This window comes from Malus sylvestris, chromosome 3 (assembly GCF_916048215.2).
Source record: "Malus sylvestris chromosome 3, drMalSylv7.2, whole genome shotgun sequence".
Taxonomy (NCBI): Eukaryota; Viridiplantae; Streptophyta; class Magnoliopsida; order Rosales; family Rosaceae; genus Malus; species Malus sylvestris.
Genome location: NC_062262.1, coordinates 26,752,732 through 26,772,588, shown reverse-complemented (window position 1 = coordinate 26,772,588; position 19,857 = coordinate 26,752,732). Strand labels below are relative to the sequence as shown.

Sequence of the window (19,857 nt, the reverse complement as noted above, 5' to 3'; positions counted from 1 at the left end):
TAATAGAACTTTTCCAGTCCATCCATCTAGTTCCTGCTTCCAAAACAAGCAATTCTACTTCATGGATGAGAAAGTCGGGTTATTTCTCATGCTCTGAAGGCATTCCCCTCGCCTGCAGTAACATGAGTTTAACTAAGCAAAGAAAACAATACAAAAAAAATGCGAGTCTATCTCATTGATTTGATTAAAAGTACGAGGAACGCAAGGTACGAAAACAACATTTTGTATAGATTAACGTAGTATCTCGTGACAACACAGTATAGTATCTTGTGATATTATATCCATTAACAATTTAGTGAAATGAAATATGGGCATCTGGATGAGTGTAATTTAGAGTCAGCTTATACGTTGTGGAAAGTAGTCCTCAAATACCATCACTTGGTCTTGGCCGGGATATGGTTTCCACCAGTTGCAATTTTGTACAAATAAAATCCGGTCATGACAGCGCTGCAACAAAACGAAGAGGTTAGCTTTAGAAACTTCAAATATATGTCATATAACTGTTAGGAGCTCCAATTGAAAGGTTTTAATCATACGTAAATTGTGGTCTTCAGTTTGGATTCATGACAATGACAGAAATGCTACTCGGTTACTACAATACGATAACCAAAGATGACCTTATAATCTGATAAAGACACATCGCCTTCCCTTCTTTATGCACAACCAAACAAGAAATAGAAGACCCCTTTTCCCATACTGTTTAACCATATAACAGGAGCAGGAATTAGATGACATTCCAACTCTCTGTTGGCACTGATTGTGCTGCAACATATATAGGATCTGAAACTCTCTTCAACTAAATTTATTAAAAAGGTTTCAACGGAGCAGATCAACCTTGTTCTGACAATTCGATATCCAAATGTGTATTCGGATGAACATTCAATAGAGCCAAGTTTTACCTAAAATTATAAAATTTGAAGGGCTGTAAATAGGCTGTTCTCGAGACAAAAATTATGACATCTGCCAATCATTGACAGAACTACTTTATACTTTTACATGTCTCTGGGAACAAGAACCTACCATCCCCAAACCACTAACTGCAATGAAACATGTTCCGCATACCTCAGGTGCTCAAACTTACTCAGACAAACGAGTAATAGTTATCTTTTTCCAATTAATTATTTAACAGTGCCAGCTATGAAGGGGAAGGAAGATATTCTAAACAACCAAATCGAATACGTTAACTGGAAATAAAATACAGGGACTGCAATGTACGAAACAAGTCATATGCTGCAATAAAATTCAAATCACATGCATAAGGTACTGACCGTACATCTCATGTTTAACAATCAACAGACTGATGGCACACCAAATTTTAGATTAGCAAATATATATCCAACAGCGGATTAATCTGAACTCACCTGATACCAGCAACAACACCAGCAGGCATGATCTTAGAAGTTTGCATATAGCGCTGTCCCATGACCCACGTAAGAAGAGCAGCACAAACTGTTACAAGGCACACCAATCAATTCCAAAACAACGTTTCGAGTGAGTGAGCATCAAGGTAACAGGAGCAGAACATGAAAATAGACAAAATACAAGGAAAACCAAAGAATGTGACCTTATAAAAATATAATCTTTCTCAATCTCCTCAATTCATACAATTCTTAAAATTTGATAGGCAATGATGAACACATAACACCTAAATGCACTTCTTTCAAATCGCCCTACCAAATCGAAACTTACTGCATTGACTAATGCATAACTCTTTAGTTCTGTGACATAAATAAACCTTAGAACGAGCTTAGACATAAACAAATGAAGTAAGTGGAGAACCATAACTTTGGGATTTACTTTGGTGTGTATAGCATTACTCTACACAAAAAGTGCCTCTCTCTTTACATACAACGGGGACGCTAAGGTGGCGATATCCAAGCCTATACGCACTGCCGTGTTTTTAACTTGCTCACATGGCCTTCCGTGATTAATTTGGGATATCGCCACCTCCGCTCCCAGTTGCATGTAAGTTTTTCTCCATAACGACATACAAAAAACAAAGATTAAACGACAAACCTATAAACAGTTTTAACGAGTCTTCCACCTTTGCAGAAGCACAAAGCTTCCAGATCATTAGAGGGAACAAAATAACAACCTCAACAAAACAAAACAAAAGTCAAATTTCCAACATAACTATCAGCAAAGTTAATGCTACCAAATACATCAAACAACAAAAGTTACCTAATTTGTGATCCAGATTATGATTTGCTTTGTTTATTTTTATTTATTTCCCCTTTTAACGTCTTATGATCTTACTAAAGTATCGTTACAAATCTGGGATCCAGACCCACCAAAATTCCAAAATCCAAATAAATAAATTGTACCCGTTTCGAGAATGAAAGCAGGATACGAGTTCTTCTTCCCCTCGAAGGCTTTGAGACTCATATATCCAGCAAGAGTGAGGAGCAATCCGATGCCCGCTCCTCCAGCCAAAGAAGCCGTGCTCCCCTTCCTGAAATACCCAAAAACTCCTCCGCCGATCAGCACCAGGCCGTAGGGGATCGTCAAGCAGAAATCGTGCATTTTCTCCAAATGGGTTTCCGGGAAAACTCTTAGATTCTCGGGAAAATTACGCTAGTTTATCTTATCCCTCACAAATCAAAGAAACAAAAATTTTAAAGGCAAAGACTTTCGTGTTGTATTGGCGCGTGGAATCAGTCGGTCAAAAAACTCATCTAGCCAATCATTACCAACTCCTGAGTTTTGATTTTTATTTTTCAACCACTAAGTTTGATTTGATCGTTTCAAGATTAGCTGTTATGATATTATAATGGAGGATACCTTTCATCAAATCCATTAAATCCACAAAATCCTTAGAATTTGAAAGTTATTATAATTTTTAAAGAAAACCCTCTTTTTAGCTGTTGAATCAAATTTTAAGAGCTGGATTGGTGGATTTGGTGGAAGGGATTCGAAGATGATCCATTTCCTTATTATGGGAATCTTAATTAAACATTCATGGTACTGTTCACTTTTAACGAAAATGATATTTTTACTTTGAAAAGTTACTCATGGTACTATTCACTTATATCTTTATTTTGTCATTTGATTAAAACTATAGTTTTTGAAGACTTTTCGTTAGTTTTCCTTATTATAAAAAGGAAATTATGTTACACCTAAAATTAATTGATAAAATGGACTACCTCTTCTTACTACAAAGAGAGTAGCTTGAGCCATAACATTTCATCTTTTTAGGAGTCGAGAAAACTCACAGAAGTATTTTAACCTCATTTTAGTCACTATCGTGTGATTCATCAACACGAAAAATTGAATTCAGAACATGTTGTATGATATACGAGCTAAGAATTCGCTCTCAAGTATTGAGCCATCCCGTGATGGTTGTGGACTATTTTTTTCAAAATTGCTTAACTTGTGGCTACTCTTTGGTGAGCTAGCTTACTATAATAAAAGTATGATATTTATTTGGTCGTTATAATTAAATTGAAATGAATAATTCACTATATTCATGATATATTAAAGTAAGATATTTGTTCGATGATAAGGATACTTATTTGTTATTAAAAAGAAATTTATGTTATACCCAAATTAATTTATAAAACGAGTGATTTACCTCATTATGAATTTTTATAAGGTTTATGTACATATCACGCATGACAGTCAAACTTTTTTGGGTCGAAATGACTCATCAAGGCATTTCGGCTCCTCTCTAGTCACTATTGTGTGATTCACAAGCGTGAGGAATTGAACTCAGAACATGTCGTGTGAAATATGGTCAGAAATTCGTCCCCAACTACTGAGCCACTTCATGATGGTTGTAGCTCAACTATTTTTTCAAAATTGCTTAAACTTCTTGTGGCTACTCTTGGATGAACTAACTTATTTTGAAGGTATGATTTTTATTTGGTCTCTATGATTGAATTGGAATGAATAATTCATCATATTCAGAATATATTAAATGCTGAAGGGAATGATTTTTCATATCGAAAAAAAAAACTTAAACCATTCTTATAATTCCATTTTGGAAAAGTTCAAATAAAATAAATTTCTTTACTGAGTAAAACATGGACAAGGATTGTCTACCCTCCTAGTTGTGGTGCCCTTCCATGCCCTCTTATTTTGTGTGGTCACGGTTAAGTCACGTCAATATTTTATATTTTTATTGTTTTTTGTCTTATTATCTCATTAAAAAATTAATATAAAATGTTAACATGCCTTAACCGTAACCGCACAAAATAGGAGGGCATGGGAGGGCACCACAACTAGAAGGGCAGACAATCTTTGTCCGTAAAACATTGCCATTTGTAATAATCCAATCTAATTCTACATATTCATTAATGACTTTATATACTCTTTTATAAAACGACACGTCGTCTTGTAAAACATTAAGCTACCCGTCGTCTTATCACTGACTGACTCAACTTTTTCATTTTCTACCATGGCCACTCGAACCTATTGATGCTTGTTCGGTTCTCGGACCCGAAACAACAATTTCTGCTCGCTTCTCCAAAACCCTTCCTTTCTCCTTCAAACCCTAAAAATGGTGACTACTCAGCCCGCTTCCAAACGACCTATATGCCCGTCGTGCTCCAAACCGGTCCGGCTCTGCCTCTGCACTCGGATTGAGAGCCCTGGGCTCCATAACTCTGTAAACGTCACCATTCTTCAACACAGCCTAGAGGAGAACCACCTACTTAATTCCGCTAGGATTGCTACATTAGGACTCAAAAATCTCAGTGTAGTTACTGTTTATGATGTTAATTTTGAATCCCGGTTCGTTATCCGGTCGCCGGGCCCGGTTTCTCAAATGGGTTCGGACCGAAATGGTTTGAAAAGTTCAGGGTTTGATCAGCTTGTAGAAAGTAGAGAGACCCAGAAGCTGGATTTTGTGTATTGTGATGAGGTGAGCGCAGGGAAAGAAAATGTGGGTAAGTTGCGTTTTGGGTTATCTGCAAATTTGGCAAAAGAGAGAAAAAATAGTAGTTTGATTGATGGTGAGAAATGCAATTTTGATAGTGTTGGAGAAGAATTCAAAATTAAATAAAAATAACATAACTTGAAATTCTAAATTTTTATTAATGAAAAATACTTGCAATACAGAATGAAATAATATAAATAAATACATGAATTAAAATGGTACTAACTTGATTGAATCACATATAGAGGCCAGTGCAAATGCTATGTCCTTCGAACAGTATTTCCATCTCACTTTTGTGCTTGTAATTCTACGACGTCTGCTCGACCAGAATACAACTATCTAATTTTACAACCTGCATTGGATTACATAATTCTGGCGAATTGCTTTGAGTGTTTAATCTCTGTAAGGTTTTGTATGGGAGAGATATAAAGGAAAAAGATGATGTACGATATAATTGAAAATCTTTAGTTATATAGGCTATTTCATACCTTTTGGATGTATTTGAAACCACACAAATGTATTTGAAACCACACAACTCTTTCCAAACAATTGTGTCTATTAATCAAAATGTTTTTTAATTAATTTAATTAAAAACTTAATTCAAAATTAAAATTAATGAACTCTGAATTCAGTAGTGAAGAAATTTGTAGATTTTATAGAGAAAGAACATGAGTTCAGTAGTGAAGAATTCACTGGTGGCAGGAACGTAGATGGGCAATGCAATATCGATGAGGGTTCAGCTACTACCGCATTACCCGCAGTATCAAGGGTTTCTGATGTAGTTCATGGCTCGGGTGAAAGTGTCGAAATGGATAATGGTGCACCTGTTATAGCTGCTACCATTGGCAAGCATGGTGTCATGAGCTCTCTATCCCACATTTGGATGCCTCAAACGCGTGAGGATAAAAAGTTTGATACGATTTTACACATCGCAGATGCGCGTAATGCTCTGGCAGAGGGGTTCATTGTGCGGAAGTTGCAAAAGCCGTTGAAGGGAAGTGTGGAGTTGGATGAACGTGTAGAGTTTGAGGTAGAGGTTCCTCCTGGATCTGTACTCTTATTTCCATCGGAAGAAGCAGTCAGTGCGGACAACCTTGAGGCGATGAATGTTAAGGTGAACAATCTGGTAGTGCTGGACGGAATATGGGCGAAGGCGAAGAGAATGTATGGGGAAAAACCCCTAGTTGAAACTCTTGCTGCACTTGAAGTTGAATTTGGACAAGATGAGCTTGTACAGTGAAGTGAGGCTGCAGTGGAAGCCGGGATTTCTGTCCACCGTTCAGAGCATTGTTTATGCCCTGAAGGCAGTAGGGGACAGCCCTGAGGGGCTGGACAACCTCTTGGATGTTTTCGAGTCAATGGTCGAGGACCAGATTCGATGTAAAGAAGAGAGATTAAGCAATGACTTGACGGGGCCGGCCTGAGTTTTGTCCTCGATTTTGCTTTTGCACAGTTTTGAATCTGATCTGTGACACATTATTTGAACAAAAATTTACGATACGAATTTAGTTTACCTAACATTATTTTCTTATTTTTATTTTTATTTTTGTCCCACTTTTTCTTTACCATGCCGCAAAAAGTAAAGTAATAATTAAAAACGAAATGAGCATCAAAGGAATCTTTAAATTTATGATCCATGACGTGGACGGGCATCGAATTGTCCGTATCTTGTAAATAATTTACCGACAACATATTGATGTTCTGTTTTATAGCCGGACTAATTTCATTGCACGAGAAAATGTAAACGACATGCGTTTTATACTGTGGCAACGAAATTACGATATTATTCCTTCATTGGAAACCCTAATTGACAATTCTGCCCATTTCTTCGGCACTTCCTTAATGCCGACTATCCGTTTAGCAACCAAACCAAACTGCACTCTCTGCTGCAATGCTGAAGCTACTTTCATGGCGTCCCTCACCTCACAAAACCCTAACCCTAGACCCGACCAAACCATTCCTCTCCCTCTCCCGCCTTCTCAGCCAATCCCTCTCCGAAGACCCATACGAATACGACCCTCCGTTCTCTCCGGTTTCCAAATCCCCAAAGCCCAAAAAAACCAAGACCCAGGATAAAGCTCCAGACCCGAAGAACGACGTGACCCGTCCCCTCAAATCGGACCTGCCCTTCGACTTCAGCTACTCGTATTCGGAGACCAACCCGGCGGTTGAACCTATTGCGTTCCGAGAGTCGCCCAAGTTCTCTCCTTTCGGGCCCGGTCGGCTTGATCGGAAATGGACCGGGACTGTTGCCGCGGTACAACAAGAAGTGGACTTGGACCGGGTTGCGGAGGAGAGAAAACGGGTTCTCGGAGACCCGCTAGAGGAGGAGGAAGTGGCGGAGCTGGTGGAACGGTACCGTCATAGTGATTGCGCCCGGCAAATTAATATGGGTAAGGGATTTGGGGTTTAGGGTTTAGGATTCTGAAATTGATCAGGCATTGCATTGTATATGTGTAACTGTTTATATAGCTCAATGCTGGTTTGATTTTGTAGTCATTGAATTGATGGGAGGGGACTGAAGGATTAAATTGTTTGTGTCAGGAAAGGGAGGAGTTACACATAACATGTTAGATGATATCCACAACCACTGGAAGCGAGCCGAAGCGGTGAGGATCAAGTGTTTGGGAGTGCCAACTCTTGACATGGACAATGTTTGCTTCCACCTTGAGGTTTGAACTTAACTCAGGCTGTCCATATATCCATAATACGTTGAATTTCGGTGTTCAGAGATTATTAGCTGATGGGGATAGTAGTGTATGTGCAGGACAAGTCCGGTGGGAAGATTATTTACCGGCATATTAATGTCCTCATTTTATACCGGGGTCGAAACTATGATCCGAAGAATCGACCAGTAATACCTGTAATGCTCTGGAAGCCGTATCCCCCGATATATCCAAAGCTTGTAAAGAATGTTGCTGACGGCTTGACATTTGAAGAAACGAAGGAGTTAAGAAACATAGGACTAAACTGTTTACCTCTGATGAAGCTGAGTAAGTGTCGTATTTTAAAATTAGTGAACTTGGTAAGTGAATTTGAGTTTTGGATGTTTCAGATGATGCTCTTTTCTCTTATGCCAATTTTGTTTGTCCTCAGCGAGAAATGGTGTGTATGTGAATGTTGTGGATAGAGTTAGGGAGACCTTCAATACTGAAGAGGTAGTGAGACTAGACTGCACCCATGTTGGTACCAGCGATTGCAAAAGGATAGGCGTGAAATTAAGGGTACGGTTTGTTTTGGTCAAGTTAGATGGTTTAGTGGTAGTTGTGGGCTTCGAATTCATCCCTAAATTTATCTTTTTTCTAAACTTTATATTTTCAGGATCTAGTACCTTGCATCCCTCTTTTGTTCAAGGATGAGCAGATTATACTCTGGAGGGGGAAGAGGGATCAAAGGCAAGACTCCGAGTGCACAGATAGTAGTAAAATGTCCGCAGATGCCTAAGTGCAGCCAGGTTTGGTACTCAATTCTTGAAAAAAAAAAAATCTCCGATGCAAATTCCAATGCTCTATTCAGCAAGTTATAATCTCAAAAGTTGTACACTTTGTGCTTGAATATTGCATGCCAAAGACGAAAAATTAAATATCATCTGACTACATTCCCTTGTCAGCCTTCATTCTTCCAGCATTTACTTACCAGTCTTCCCGTACTAGTTTTCCTTTTGTGTTTTGGCCCTTTTGGCGGCTTCAAAGCTTGTTGTAGTTTTGGGGTGCGCAGGCTTGGAACTCTGTACAGGGGCCTAGTGCGCAATGGCTTTTTAACCCGACTAATCGAGTTGCATAGAAATTTCTAACAGTTTAGTTTAGCATCATCCAAGATCCAACGGTCAATAATTTGAAATTTCAAATTCTGAAATTTGGTATACAAGAATCGCATAAAACCAGTGAAGGGATCAAGAGTTTATTCATCGTCTTAGGGTACAATTATGAGTTGCAAGGCCTGAAATAATAGGCAACAATGTGAAACAACTGAATTAGAAGATCTAACTTTCTGGTTTATTCGTAAGTTCCTTTTTGTTTTAATATCTAAACTTTAGTTCATCCTTTGAACAACAGAGTAACAAAGCCCGAAAAGGAGTGATCTTCGGATTATGGTTGGTTGGATAATAGAGGAACAATGTAGTTAGGAGGAGAATGGTGGTGAAAGCAGCAGTAGTAGTTGGACCTTGTTCCACTTTGCTTCTAGATCTTTATATTATAAGATCAAATGTTTAACTTTATGAGGCAACAACCACTTAGTACTACGAATATTCTTATTTTGTAAGTGAGAAGTCTTAAGGTTCGACTCTCGTACTCGTAGATAGGGCTTTCAAAATTAGTTATTATGACTAGCTCTTTTAGTGCAATTCCCTCATCCTTTAGTGTAAATATATCGTTGTATTCAAAATAACCTAAATTAAACAGACACATTCGTTACAAAACTAGGCTCTCACATAGAGGCAATCTCTCTCTTCCTAAATAGACTTAAAAACTTCCTTCTCTAACTTGTATTCATTTTTCGATGGATCATGTTGTGTTACTTGGGTTGTCCTGCAGGGGCTGACGATGATGTCAGTGACGAAAGGGTTGCTCCGTTCCAGAGCAACTTGAATGCTCTTGCCAAGGAATGGGACCCTATCACGAACATGGCACCTGAAGAAGACAGGTGATATTTTCTAAGCATTTTCCAACTGATACCCTCTCTGGGAGGGTCGGATTATAGGCTTTTTGAAATCTTCCAATGCTAACACTTAATAAAGATAATCTCCACTTGAGTTTGTGTGGGCATACGGATGACGTGGTCCTCTGGATGGACACAAAAGTTTCACCTCTTAAGAGTAGTTATAAACACATGCTCTGTAGGATACAAGTGTCTGATCCTCCTTGCACTTCGAGGGATATCCTCTGCTCCGCCACCATCTCAGCGCTCCGCTCTCTTCACACCTCTCCACCAGTGTCCTTGATCTCCACCTCCGGTTCATGAGGTTGTAGAAACTTCAAAGAAAGAAAAGAAAATCTAGGAAGGGTCTCAATGCTCTCCCATTCTAGATTACTCATTGCTATGAACTCATTCGTTTCATTTGTAATGGTTTCACCATTTAGAGTATCCAAGTTCATTAATAGTGAAATGTGACGGGGTTTTCGGTGAAATTATGGAAGTTACATAATTAATCGTATCTACGGTTGAGATATAGTTCACCGTATTACATAAATCGTATTCTCTTTTAATTGAGTAGCCTAGTGACTATCCTACCATTAAATATTTACCCAACCAATGCTTTGTAATCTCCCTATCTAAGGGGCTCCAAATGTATCTTTAAAGAACCCAATTAGTGGATTAAAAAAATTAATCCAAGAAGAGGGTGAGTTTTCTCATCCTTAGAATCAAGTGTGAGACTTGGTCGTGTTGAGTGAATCCACAATTAGCAACGTGAGTGATTCTATTGTCCCTAGCTAAGTGATTCCCAGGTTCTATCCTCCGTTCAGAATGTCTAAGGAAGCAATTTGGAAATGCCATTTTAACCCGAGTGTTATATAACCGAAGCCTCGGCTCTAAATGTATAACAAGAAATACATAATATATACTACCAAGAACAACATAAAGGGAGAATCTTACTATATATGGTTCCGTAAGTATCTATGGTTCCGTAAGTATCTTCGTTAGTTCAAGTGTCTTCTCAGCAACACATCCTGAACTAACCAACGAGGTTATCCAGACCTGATCGGACCTAACAGGCTCGTCATCATCATTCCTATGCCAGCTCCAAAAGGCATGGGTTGAATTCACTATATTCAGCTCACCATGACCAAAACTTGCTTCCCGGAAAACTGACCACTCGGGTGGTGGGTTTTTATACCTGCCAATTTGTGAGGAATTGGAACAAGCAGTTAGTAACCAATGCCAATGAGACTCATATTTGCCAACTACTAGTAGCTATCATAGAGACTATAAAATTCAAATGTCCAGAACTCATCCCATGGAAACCGATTTCAGGACTGTTTTTTCCTAGCACATGAGAGTTGAACAAACATTCTATTTTCCTACATTGCAAATTTGAAAATCTTTTGAGCAGAGAGACATACTTGTGAGCTAAGCCTTCTTTGTTTCCGCCATCACCAATGGTTATGTGGACAGCACCGCATGTATCTGATTTTCCATTGTTCACGCGTTTCTGTCAAACAAGACATCATGGATTAAAATTGAGTGCTCTATATTTACTACAGAAATATGTGCCAATTTAGTATAGCTTTACCGTTCGTTCATAAGCATGAACATGACCAGCAAATACTATATCCGCACTGGCAGCATAAAGCAATGGCTCCATTGCTGCCATCATGCTGTTCCCTTCACCTTGATGAGCCTTGTTACTATTGTACCAGGGAACATGAAAGAGCACGAGCAACCAAGGTGTCTTCTGTCGGTCAACCTTTGAAAGATCAGCCTGTTTCACAAGAACGACTACTTTATTTTATAAAAAGACTGACACAAGAGAGGCAGTGAAAGAAGAAAATAGTTCCAAACGCAGGAGAGATAAAAGAAAACAACTCCAATAGTACATCTAAATTGGAAGTGATTGTAATAATTCTTGAAGCCCATGCCTCGTAGCTATATTCAAATATGGACCCCTCATTGTTCAAGGCCTGCTTTAAGATCGAGGTGCCATAGGCTACACCGGGAACAACACCCCAACGAGATTTATGTTAATAAATTTCCTTTTTATATGTTAGAATTAATTCCTCAGATGAGGCTCCAAAGATTTTCTGACCCTCCCTAACTTGTGTACCAACTTCCTTTGTGATGGATTGTTAGAATAGGTTCACTTACTTATTGTGCATGTACACGTATATTACTACTCACTACGGACCAACACCACCACCACCACATCCGTGACTCCCAATGGGTGCCCAATGCCCATCCCTTCTGCCCAGGATTGAAATTTCCAAGTTTCTGACGAGGAAATACATGAAGACATATGGAAGGCATGTCATGTGCACCCATTATCTAGAAAATCAGACAAAACTATTAGCCTCCAACAGCATAGGAGGACCTATGTGAATATGCCACATAAACTATGACCTATAACAGAAACACATACAACAGATGGCACATATCGTAAACATTTACAAGATCCAAGAAGCTACGGATAAAGAGTAAGAATGAATATTACTAATATACTGTGCATTATTTAATGTAGCAGAAAAAATCTGTTCCTTCTGATAGGAGAAGAGAAATTTGACTAACCTTCAGCCACCTGTATTGATCTGAATACTCATCATTATCAGTATATGAACCGAGCATGATAGCATGGACACCTGCAACTTCGAAGGAATAGTAAAGATTTGAACTTGATCCACTTTCTTCATACGGCATTTTCCACCTGGAATTATAGGATTGAAACCCATCCTTTAACAATGGTATATTTTCCTTTTCATGGTTCCCTTGGGTTACCATCCATGGCCTTGCACTTGCAAGTGGCTGCACCAGCTCACCAAATGTATCCCAACGAGACTGAATGTAATCAGCATATGAAAGGTCTCCAGGAAGCAGATGCACATCATATTTGCACTGGTCAATGTGGTCAAGCGTTGACTTCGTCCATCCAGTTTGTCCAAGATCTCCAGCCACAGCAAAAGTAATCGGAAATTGAGCTGGAGGGGTCTTGAACTGAAACTCAGGAGCTTGGCCTCCACATTGGTAGAAGTAAACGGTGTCATGTTCAAGAGGCCCAATGACAGTATGGTGTATCTTTCCTGACCTATAGAGCATATAAGTATAGGAGGTGCTTTCTCCTTGAGCTACAGAACTGTATTTCCCAGATGATGTTCCATATTCAACAACTGAAGGAGCAGATTTATCATCAGTGACCCACGTCACCCGCAAGTGCTTGTCTCCTGCAAAAGAGATGTGCACCTGCAATAGGCCATTTTGCAGAAAACGATATATTTAGGGTATGCTTAACATTAATAAACCCTAAAGAATGTTACGGAATTGGGAGTCAATAAAGATAAAATATCAGACAAAGACCTAATTCGTACAAATTACTTGCCCTGAATGCAAATTAACATAGGTTATGTCACTATCAATGATAATAATGTCACCAAGCAATCATAACATCCAAGAACTCCAAATTTAATATAGTGAGTAGGAATTAACATAACAATTATACTTTAGCAATAAACTGCACTTGTTTTTCGGTTTAGCACAGAATGCATGCATCCAATTAATTGGCCAGAAATCTTTTCATATGAAGTATGTTTGTTTCTCCCATATCAAGCCATGAGGGCTCATGAATTAAGATCATAAATGGCCAGATCCTTGAGACGAAATCACGAGGCTTAATTGACTAGAGGCATTAGCAAGCATGGCCCTAGGCAAAGGCATCAGAATTGGCTGAATATGGGGATGTGGAGGTTATATGGTGCTGGTTAAGGTAGCCATAGGAACAAAATGTGCTGTGCAGCTCAGGGCGCAACACAAAATGATTCGGTCGTAGGTTCAGTACCTAGTGTTTGAATGAAAAATAACAGAAAAATCGAGTGGACAATGGTCAGTCCAATGACTATCAGATGGAGATAGGTTGCTTTGGTCAGAATGAATTTGATTGTTATTGGGACTCGATTTCGCCTACGGTTGAACATGACAGTTTGGAATAAGACCTGTTAATCTTAAACTACCACAAAACTCACAACAACAAACAAAAACTAGCATTACACTCAGCAAACCAACACAATGACCCCTCTCGATTTCGATAAATTTCCAACCATGCTATGTTAATCTGACACTAACGGGCTCTACACATCGTTTAAATAGCAACAAAATTTCACAACTTTTTTCTTTTTCTGCGATTCAATCAATTAACAAAGCATAAACCAGTAATAATCAAGTTACTAAATAAACCAACAAAAATACAGTAAATAAAAAACAAAGCTTAGACAGAAAGGAAAGTATTTTCTGGCAAAACAAACAGAACCCAGGTTAAAACGGAGCAAAATTTTCCGGCTTTCGATAGAAAATCTAGTTGGGATCCAATTTTTTATCCCCAGAAACTCTTGACTTTCCCAGAAAGTGAAAGAGACGGAGCAGCGAGAAGATGAGAAGGTGATGATTAACTCACCTGCTGGGGAAGAGAAGAGGGTTTTCGACTCCATGGGAAATGGAGGGCCTTGCGAGGCGGCGGTCGGACGTATTCTTGGGCGGCGATGACGGTGGCGGAGATTAAGAAGAGGACCGTGATTATCGGCTTTGGGTCCATTGACTCCTGCTTTGCCTGCAATCATTTTTTGTGGGAGTTGGTGTTGGATATCTAGTACCCAGGTTTCCGCCGTGTGCCACTGTGTTCTTTTTGGATTGTCGTTGTGGAATGACCAAACTACCCATGTCCTTTTCGTTAACTTCTATTTCTAATTTTCTAGGGAAGGTGCATCTGTAAAATTGTAGTTTGTATATTATGTTTCTAAATGCAAAAGAAAAAAAAAAAATATATATATATATATATATGTGTGTGTGTGTGTATGGGGGTAAATTCAAAACCATTAGGATATTTATTTGTAATGATGAAAATTGACGAATACGGTTGTACAAAGAAACATTAAATTCTTAATCTAACGATTATATTGTTTAAATTTATGTAATTTCTTATAAATATGATCTTTAAAGAAAGACCTAAAACTTAAATACATTACCGAGTGGACCCCAAGAACATATGTCAAAGTTTTTGTAAAAAAATTGGTGCTACGGATCCATCTCCATATATGTATATAAGTATAAATAAGGGTATAATTAGTCACTTATTTATATATTCTTATTGTTATATAATAAATTTAATTAAAAAAAAAAAAAAAAAAAAAAAACTAACATAGCCTAAGCCTAACACCCGACTAGCACGTTTTTTAAAACCTTGAAGTTGGTAGAATATAAGGCTATGGCCCTCACATTTAGTATCATATATAAGGGTATGGCCCTTACTAAATTAAAGAGAAACTAATGAAAAAAAATTTAAAACTTTAAATTTTAATTAAAAATATTTTAATAACTTTATTTAATGTTACGATAAAAAGAACAAACGTCACATTTTACACGTCACATGCACAATGACACGCGGGCTCTTACACATACTGACACGCACATCGTACAAACTGACACACACGCTTTCTTTCTCTCTCATCTTGCACACGGCTTTTTTCATCTTTCCCACCATCCAACTTATGTCTCTCTTTTGTTACCGAACTCTCTCTCTCTTCATCGCCCATGCCCCCCCTCTCTCTATCCTCTTAAGCCTTTTCACCCGATTCTCTTTCCTCTTTCCGTTTTTTGATGTAGGACAATATTTAGGTGAATTTCTATGAATGAAGCACTTTTAAAATTGATAAGAAATGACTCATGAAAGAAAAACTTCACTCAACAAATATGGCGTTAAAAGAGGAAGAAGAATATTTGGTTGAGATTTTTGGGTTGCTTGAGAATGGACCTAAGGAAGACAAGAACGCAGATTTAATGTCCGATCTCTGTTTTGGCCCATGATATATTTTTGAAAAGAGCGTGGCGTCCTAGTTCAAACACACTGCTTTACTATAACATATGGTAATTTTAATCATCTAAGACGGTTTAGGCTTTCAAAACCGCATTTAAAATTGCAGGCATTAATTACCAAATGCTATCATCAGTTGCAGCTGCCCTTAGTCATTTGCTTTCCATGGCTGTGTTTTCACAGATCTCATGATTTCATTAGATTAGTTATGCATATGGAATGTTACAGTTGAGTAGCATAGACATAAATGTTAATTTGGAACTTAATGGTATTTAAGCAGGGAATAATAATGAATAATGTTTTAAAATGTGAAAGCAAAGTCAAGGTGTTTCATGCATAACCTCTAGCAAGCATGCCAAGCAATCAAATATTTTACTTATTGTTATTTCTCTAATTCACATTATAATGTCATATTAAATGTTAGAAACGTAAAATTAGCATGAATTTTATAAAACCTACCCAAAACAGTGTCATTTTGGGTGGGCTGTTTAAAATAATAAAAATAAAATTAAAATGCCCACGTCGCCAGGCACCTAAGGCGATAGCCTAGGCATTTAGGGTGCGTTTGTTGCACCGGACTATCTCGGACTTGACTAGTTTCAGGAACTAAGCTGGACTGGCTTAGAATAGACTAAGCTGGATTAATTTAGTGAAGCGTTTGGTGCAGTGTCGGACTAAAAACCAAGATAATGAAAAATAGTGAAATTACAAATTTTAACGATAGAATTACATCCAACTCAACTGCAAAATACCCTCAGTCAAATCAAATGATAATTACATTAAACTCAACAACAATTGCTTGGAAATGAAAGAAAATATTGAGTTTTTGTGCATTGTAGAATTGCAATTTGCAAAAACAAACAGCGCTTTCCTACAACTTAGGAATTTAGAATCAGTACATCAAACTTTCTGACTTTTTGGTCTAAAATCGCTTTAAGCCTCTATATTGAGAAATCTATAAACATTCAGCAACCCAAAATTGTTAAAAACTCAAACTTATCAGACCACAAATTTGGAGGAAGAAAATTTTGATTTCTTCTTCACAGCCTCCCAAAATCCATGAATAATACCATATTCATTCATCCTAATGTTAACATACAATTGTAACATCACTATCTGACTTTGCTAAATTTGATAGAGAGACATCCTTTGCACTTTGAGCGTAGCTTTCAATACAAAACAATTGAATTTTACTACTCATGTTTAATGATTTCATCCAAAGAATAAGTTACAACAATTGAATCAAACAACGGCTACAATACAACATGAAAGATACATTCATGGCACAACCAACACAGCAATTACCCCAAAAAAGCAACTCCAAGAATTGTGCTTCTTTGTACACTTACTGACGATGTTGATTGAAACATCACCAATGCTACTGCTTTTCTCTAACTTGGTGTATTAGTATAGTTTGCAGACTCTGCACTTCTAGCGGGGCAAACAGAAGAATATTAACAGAACCTGCATTTCCATCCCTCATCCTTAGGAGTGTATCTTGCTTCTCGCTCTCCTAACCAGAACTCAAGACAACCCTGTATTTGATTCTTGACCCAATCAGAGTCGTATGCAAACTCATCTTTACCAAGTAACGAATGATCTTTCTGTAACTCATATCTAACTAAAAAATAGTCATATCAGTATCTTCCCAAAAGTTATTGTGACCAAGCAAATGTAAAAGATCTCGTGTATAAATTTTATACTCACCTCAATAGCAGCTGGTCATGTGTAGAGGGCAGCATGCTACATATGTTTCTGTAGTATCTCACTATGTCATCAAGGGTCTGCACAACCAAGAGAAATTGTTTACGTATACAAATTACTAATAAACAAAACAAATTTTGTTTATGAAACAAATTTTTCACCTATGTCATCAGTGGTAATTATCTGAAAAATCTATGTCACACAATTTTGTTTATGAACTAATAAACAAAACAAATTACTAAAAAAAAGCATCCTTAATATCAAGTGATTGGTTTTTGAAGCAAGTATAGTGATAATGGGAACATCAAACAATAGAAAACCCCGAAAATCCTGATTTCCTAGACTAAATGTATCAAATAATTCAATGGAGAGACTTTACCTCTACTGGGAACCTTGAGTTAGCAGCCATCTCTCTGATTTCTTCATATAAGATACCATGAGGATTTAAGGAAAAAAAGTGAAAAATTTCTTTGATGGGAATTTATCAGCAACTAAATCATCCCAAATGTACTTGTAGCACATTAATTGAAGCCTGCCATAATAGAGTGTGACTTCATTCTGGTGCATTTCCTCATCAATGGCAACTTGGCAACAAAAAATCAGCCCAAAACAGAAGCTAATAAAGGTGCATACCTTCCATTTCTTCGTTGTGGTTCAACAGTAAGTGTATCTTTCACACGAGTCCTTGTGTCAACTAATATTGGGTTTCGGTTTGTTTCTATAACAGGCATTCGAATCTCATCAATCACGCCCATCATCCATACCCCTTTTGCAAAACCTATTATGATATCATAAGAAAATATAGCCAATTATTGAAGGAAAGGAGGTTAAGGAGATCAATGCTCTGATATCATCAATTCTAAACAGAGAATTGGCTGTAAGAATAAAGCCAAAGAAAGAGTGTGCCTATCTGACGTACCTATATATAAAGGTAGGATGTTTTTCTAAGACTTTCTCAATCATGTTTCATTTTCAGTACTGATGTTTCAGGTATCTAGAGCATTGTCTCATTTGGTCCCAAAAACTACATTGGATCACCATCAGCAACCAGTTGTGCTTATTTCATATTATTTCAATCAAATACATGACAAGCTTCAGTTAAAGGGCACCATAATCTTACAATCCGGGATTCATGCTTACATCCAACCCATACAAAATTTCCAAACAAAGGAACAGAGCTGCAAGCTTAATCCAGACATCACTCCTTACAGATGATATTGATAACCAATTAACTACTTTATGGAACAACAATGATCCATATGATCCATTTATTAATTGATTATAATGCTAAATAAGCCCTAAGAACGCCTCTATCTAACTCATTATGACAAAATTCCCCCCAAAGATAAATTAGTAAATTGAAAGATAAACCTTGGACCTCGCATAGATTGATAGATACAATATCAAGTAGCTCTATGCAGGAGGTTAAAAGCCACCTAAACAATGTAGCAGGAGTCAAAGATTGAATCAAGAGACACAGATGAATTAACTTACAGTGGCAGCAAATGGAATTTGCAATTTCACAGAAGCAGAAATCAAATCCATACAACTACATCATAAAATACCCAGAAGCAGAAATCATTGAAGAACAAGCAATTTCAAAGCATAAGACCAACCCAGATTTCACAAAATCAAAGCAATCCAGATTTCACATAATCAAAACAACAAATGGAATTTGTAAATGACGAGTGAGAGAGAGACTGACGATTTCTTAGCCTGCTCGAGCGAGCGAGCGTGGCCGATGTAGTTAGTCGAGCGATCAGGACGATCTAGACGAGCATGACGAGTAGGGCGAGCAGGACGAACACGAAGAGCGAGCGAGCAGGAGGACGACGATGGTCTTAGCTAGTCCGCTCGTATTTGGGAGGTCTCGCTTGGACCACTTAACGAAGGAGTTAGTGAAAGCGAGTCCCACTTAATACCATTAAACTTAGTCCTGTCAGCCAACAAATAGAGGATTATACTAAAAACTAGTCCAGTTCAGTCCAGGTTAGTGAAGCCAAATAAACGTGCCCTTAGGGTAGTCTCTCGCCGGGAAGAGACGTTTCCTTCATAGCCCTGCCCGCAAAAACCGACTAGGCAAGTCTTAAAACTAGTTTTATTTTTTTTTATTTTTTTTTATTTTTAAACACTAATAATGAATAAGAATGCTCAACTGATCCCATGGCATGCTCTCCCTGGACACCTTTCCGGCAAAGTGCCTAAAAGCTGGGCTGGAAACAGAAGTCTTCTCTAAAAAACTGAACCAGATTGGGCTTGAGTTGCCCCTTGTATAATCATTCTGGATGTGTCTAGCGGGTCAGACATTGGGCTGATTTTGTGAAAGAAGTGCCCTTTCAGCTGTATTTTTAAGTGCTCAGTAAGAACAATTGAAAACACATATATGAACTTCTAGTTATGTAGGCTTACTTCAAGAATTAGCATACAAGTCGTAGTTATATTTTATTTTAGTCATGAACATGCTCATCGATTGTAGTTGCGGAGGTATGATGTGTATTTTACGTAGCTTTGTTCTAGGTTGTCATAGAAACAGAAAGATGATTCAATCATGCAGAATCGTTTTCTTAACTGGTGTTTAAATATACAAACCTTGATTTGATAAACTTCATGTGATTATAAGTTCTATGGTTCTGTAAGTATCTTCCTTACTTCGTGTGTCTTCTCAGCAACACATCCCGCACTAACCAACGAGATTATCCAGACCTGATGGCCCGATGGGACCTAACAGGCTCATCATCATCATTCCTATGCCAGCTCCAAAAGGCATGCG

The 19,857-nt window shown here is 37.9% G+C and overlaps 4 protein-coding genes, 1 long non-coding RNA gene and 1 pseudogene across 7 annotated transcripts; 2 read left to right on the top strand and 4 right to left on the bottom strand.

Moving 5' to 3' along the window:
• Nucleotides 1-207: 207 nt before the first annotated feature.
• LOC126615765 (protein FATTY ACID EXPORT 5-like) lies at nt 208-2,711 on the bottom strand. Its single transcript, XM_050283666.1, has 3 exons — nt 2,325-2,711; nt 1,362-1,449; nt 208-447 (listed from the first exon to the last, which is right to left on the bottom strand). The coding sequence occupies exons 1-3, from the start codon at nt 2,521-2,523 to the stop codon at nt 375-377; spliced, it is 360 nt and encodes a 119-aa protein (XP_050139623.1). The 5' UTR covers nt 2,524-2,711; the 3' UTR covers nt 208-374.
• LOC126615771 (uncharacterized) lies at nt 2,046-2,318 on the bottom strand. The gene is made up of 2 exons (XR_007620897.1): nt 2,182-2,318; nt 2,046-2,095 (listed from the first exon to the last, which is right to left on the bottom strand). It is a non-coding gene; the product is annotated as an uncharacterized LOC126615771 (long non-coding RNA).
• Nucleotides 2,712-4,396: 1,685 nt separating the features above from the next.
• Nucleotides 4,397-6,335, top strand: LOC126617111 (uncharacterized; annotated as a pseudogene).
• A 360-nt stretch (nt 6,336-6,695) lies between these two features.
• Nucleotides 6,696-10,005, top strand: LOC126615762 (CRS2-associated factor 2, mitochondrial-like). 3 transcript variants are annotated; one of them, XM_050283663.1, is made up of 6 exons: nt 6,696-7,269; nt 7,421-7,548; nt 7,644-7,869; nt 7,973-8,100; nt 8,198-8,330; nt 9,412-10,005. In XM_050283663.1, exons 1-5 carry the CDS (start codon nt 6,768-6,770, stop codon nt 8,318-8,320), a joined length of 1,107 nt encoding a protein of 368 aa, XP_050139620.1. In that variant the 5' UTR covers nt 6,696-6,767; the 3' UTR covers nt 8,321-8,330; nt 9,412-10,005. The 3 variants fall into 3 exon arrangements, with proteins under 3 accessions (XP_050139620.1, XP_050139619.1, XP_050139618.1); XM_050283662.1 differs by having other exon boundaries at nt 8,932-10,005; XM_050283661.1 differs by lacking the exon at nt 9,412-10,005 and having other exon boundaries at nt 8,198-8,485.
• Nucleotides 10,006-10,366: 361 nt separating this feature from the next.
• LOC126615759 (purple acid phosphatase 18-like) lies at nt 10,367-14,151 on the bottom strand. The gene is made up of 5 exons (XM_050283658.1): nt 13,971-14,151; nt 12,098-12,766; nt 11,109-11,297; nt 10,939-11,027; nt 10,367-10,712 (listed from the first exon to the last, which is right to left on the bottom strand). The coding sequence occupies exons 1-5, from the start codon at nt 14,106-14,108 to the stop codon at nt 10,493-10,495; spliced, it is 1,305 nt and encodes a 434-aa protein (XP_050139615.1). The 5' UTR covers nt 14,109-14,151; the 3' UTR covers nt 10,367-10,492.
• A 2,288-nt stretch (nt 14,152-16,439) lies between these two features.
• Nucleotides 16,440-19,072, bottom strand: LOC126615766 (exonuclease V, chloroplastic-like). Its single transcript, XM_050283667.1, has 4 exons — nt 17,721-19,072; nt 17,467-17,619; nt 17,091-17,167; nt 16,440-17,000 (listed from the first exon to the last, which is right to left on the bottom strand). The coding sequence occupies exons 2-4, from the start codon at nt 17,494-17,496 to the stop codon at nt 16,838-16,840; spliced, it is 270 nt and encodes an 89-aa protein (XP_050139624.1). The 5' UTR covers nt 17,497-17,619; nt 17,721-19,072; the 3' UTR covers nt 16,440-16,837.
• Between the last annotated feature and the right edge of the window lie 785 nt (nt 19,073-19,857).

What these genes read in the sequence shown, in the direction of transcription:
- LOC126615765 (XM_050283666.1), bottom strand. Translation starts at nt 2,523, where the DNA reads ATGCACGATTTCTGCTTGACGATCCCCTACGGCCTGGTGCTGATCGGC. An exon ending in TGCTTTCATTCTCGAAACGG is followed by an intron (nt 1,450 to 2,324) that starts GTACAATTTATT and finishes GCCTTGTAACAG; the next exon opens with TTTGTGCTGCTCTTCTTACG. An exon ending in GGTGTTGTTGCTGGTATCAG is followed by an intron (nt 448 to 1,361) that starts GTGAGTTCAGAT and finishes GTTTTGTTGCAG; the next exon opens with CGCTGTCATGACCGGATTTT.
- LOC126615759 (XM_050283658.1), bottom strand. Translation starts at nt 14,108, where the DNA reads ATGGACCCAAAGCCGATAATCACGGTCCTCTTCTTAATCTCCGCCACC. An exon ending in ATCAATACAGGTGGCTGAAG is followed by an intron (nt 11,298 to 12,097) that starts GTTAGTCAAATT and finishes CTTGTGAAACAG; the next exon opens with GCTGATCTTTCAAAGGTTGA. An exon ending in TTCATGCTTATGAACGAACG is followed by an intron (nt 11,028 to 11,108) that starts GTAAAGCTATAC and finishes CTTGTTTGACAG; the next exon opens with AAACGCGTGAACAATGGAAA.
- LOC126615766 (XM_050283667.1), bottom strand. Translation starts at nt 17,496, where the DNA reads ATGGCTGCTAACTCAAGGTTCCCAGTAGAG. An exon ending in ACTCAAGGTTCCCAGTAGAG is followed by an intron (nt 17,168 to 17,466) that starts GTAAAGTCTCTC and finishes TTGGTTGTGCAG; the next exon opens with ACCCTTGATGACATAGTGAG. An exon ending in CATGACCAGCTGCTATTGAG is followed by an intron (nt 17,001 to 17,090) that starts GTGAGTATAAAA and finishes TTTTTTAGTTAG; the next exon opens with ATATGAGTTACAGAAAGATC.
- LOC126615762 (XM_050283663.1), top strand. Translation starts at nt 6,768, where the DNA reads ATGCTGAAGCTACTTTCATGGCGTCCCTCACCTCACAAAACCCTAACC. An exon ending in TTTACCTCTGATGAAGCTGA is followed by an intron (nt 7,870 to 7,972) that starts GTAAGTGTCGTA and finishes GTTTGTCCTCAG; the next exon opens with CGAGAAATGGTGTGTATGTG. An exon ending in GGATAGGCGTGAAATTAAGG is followed by an intron (nt 8,101 to 8,197) that starts GTACGGTTTGTT and finishes TTATATTTTCAG; the next exon opens with GATCTAGTACCTTGCATCCC.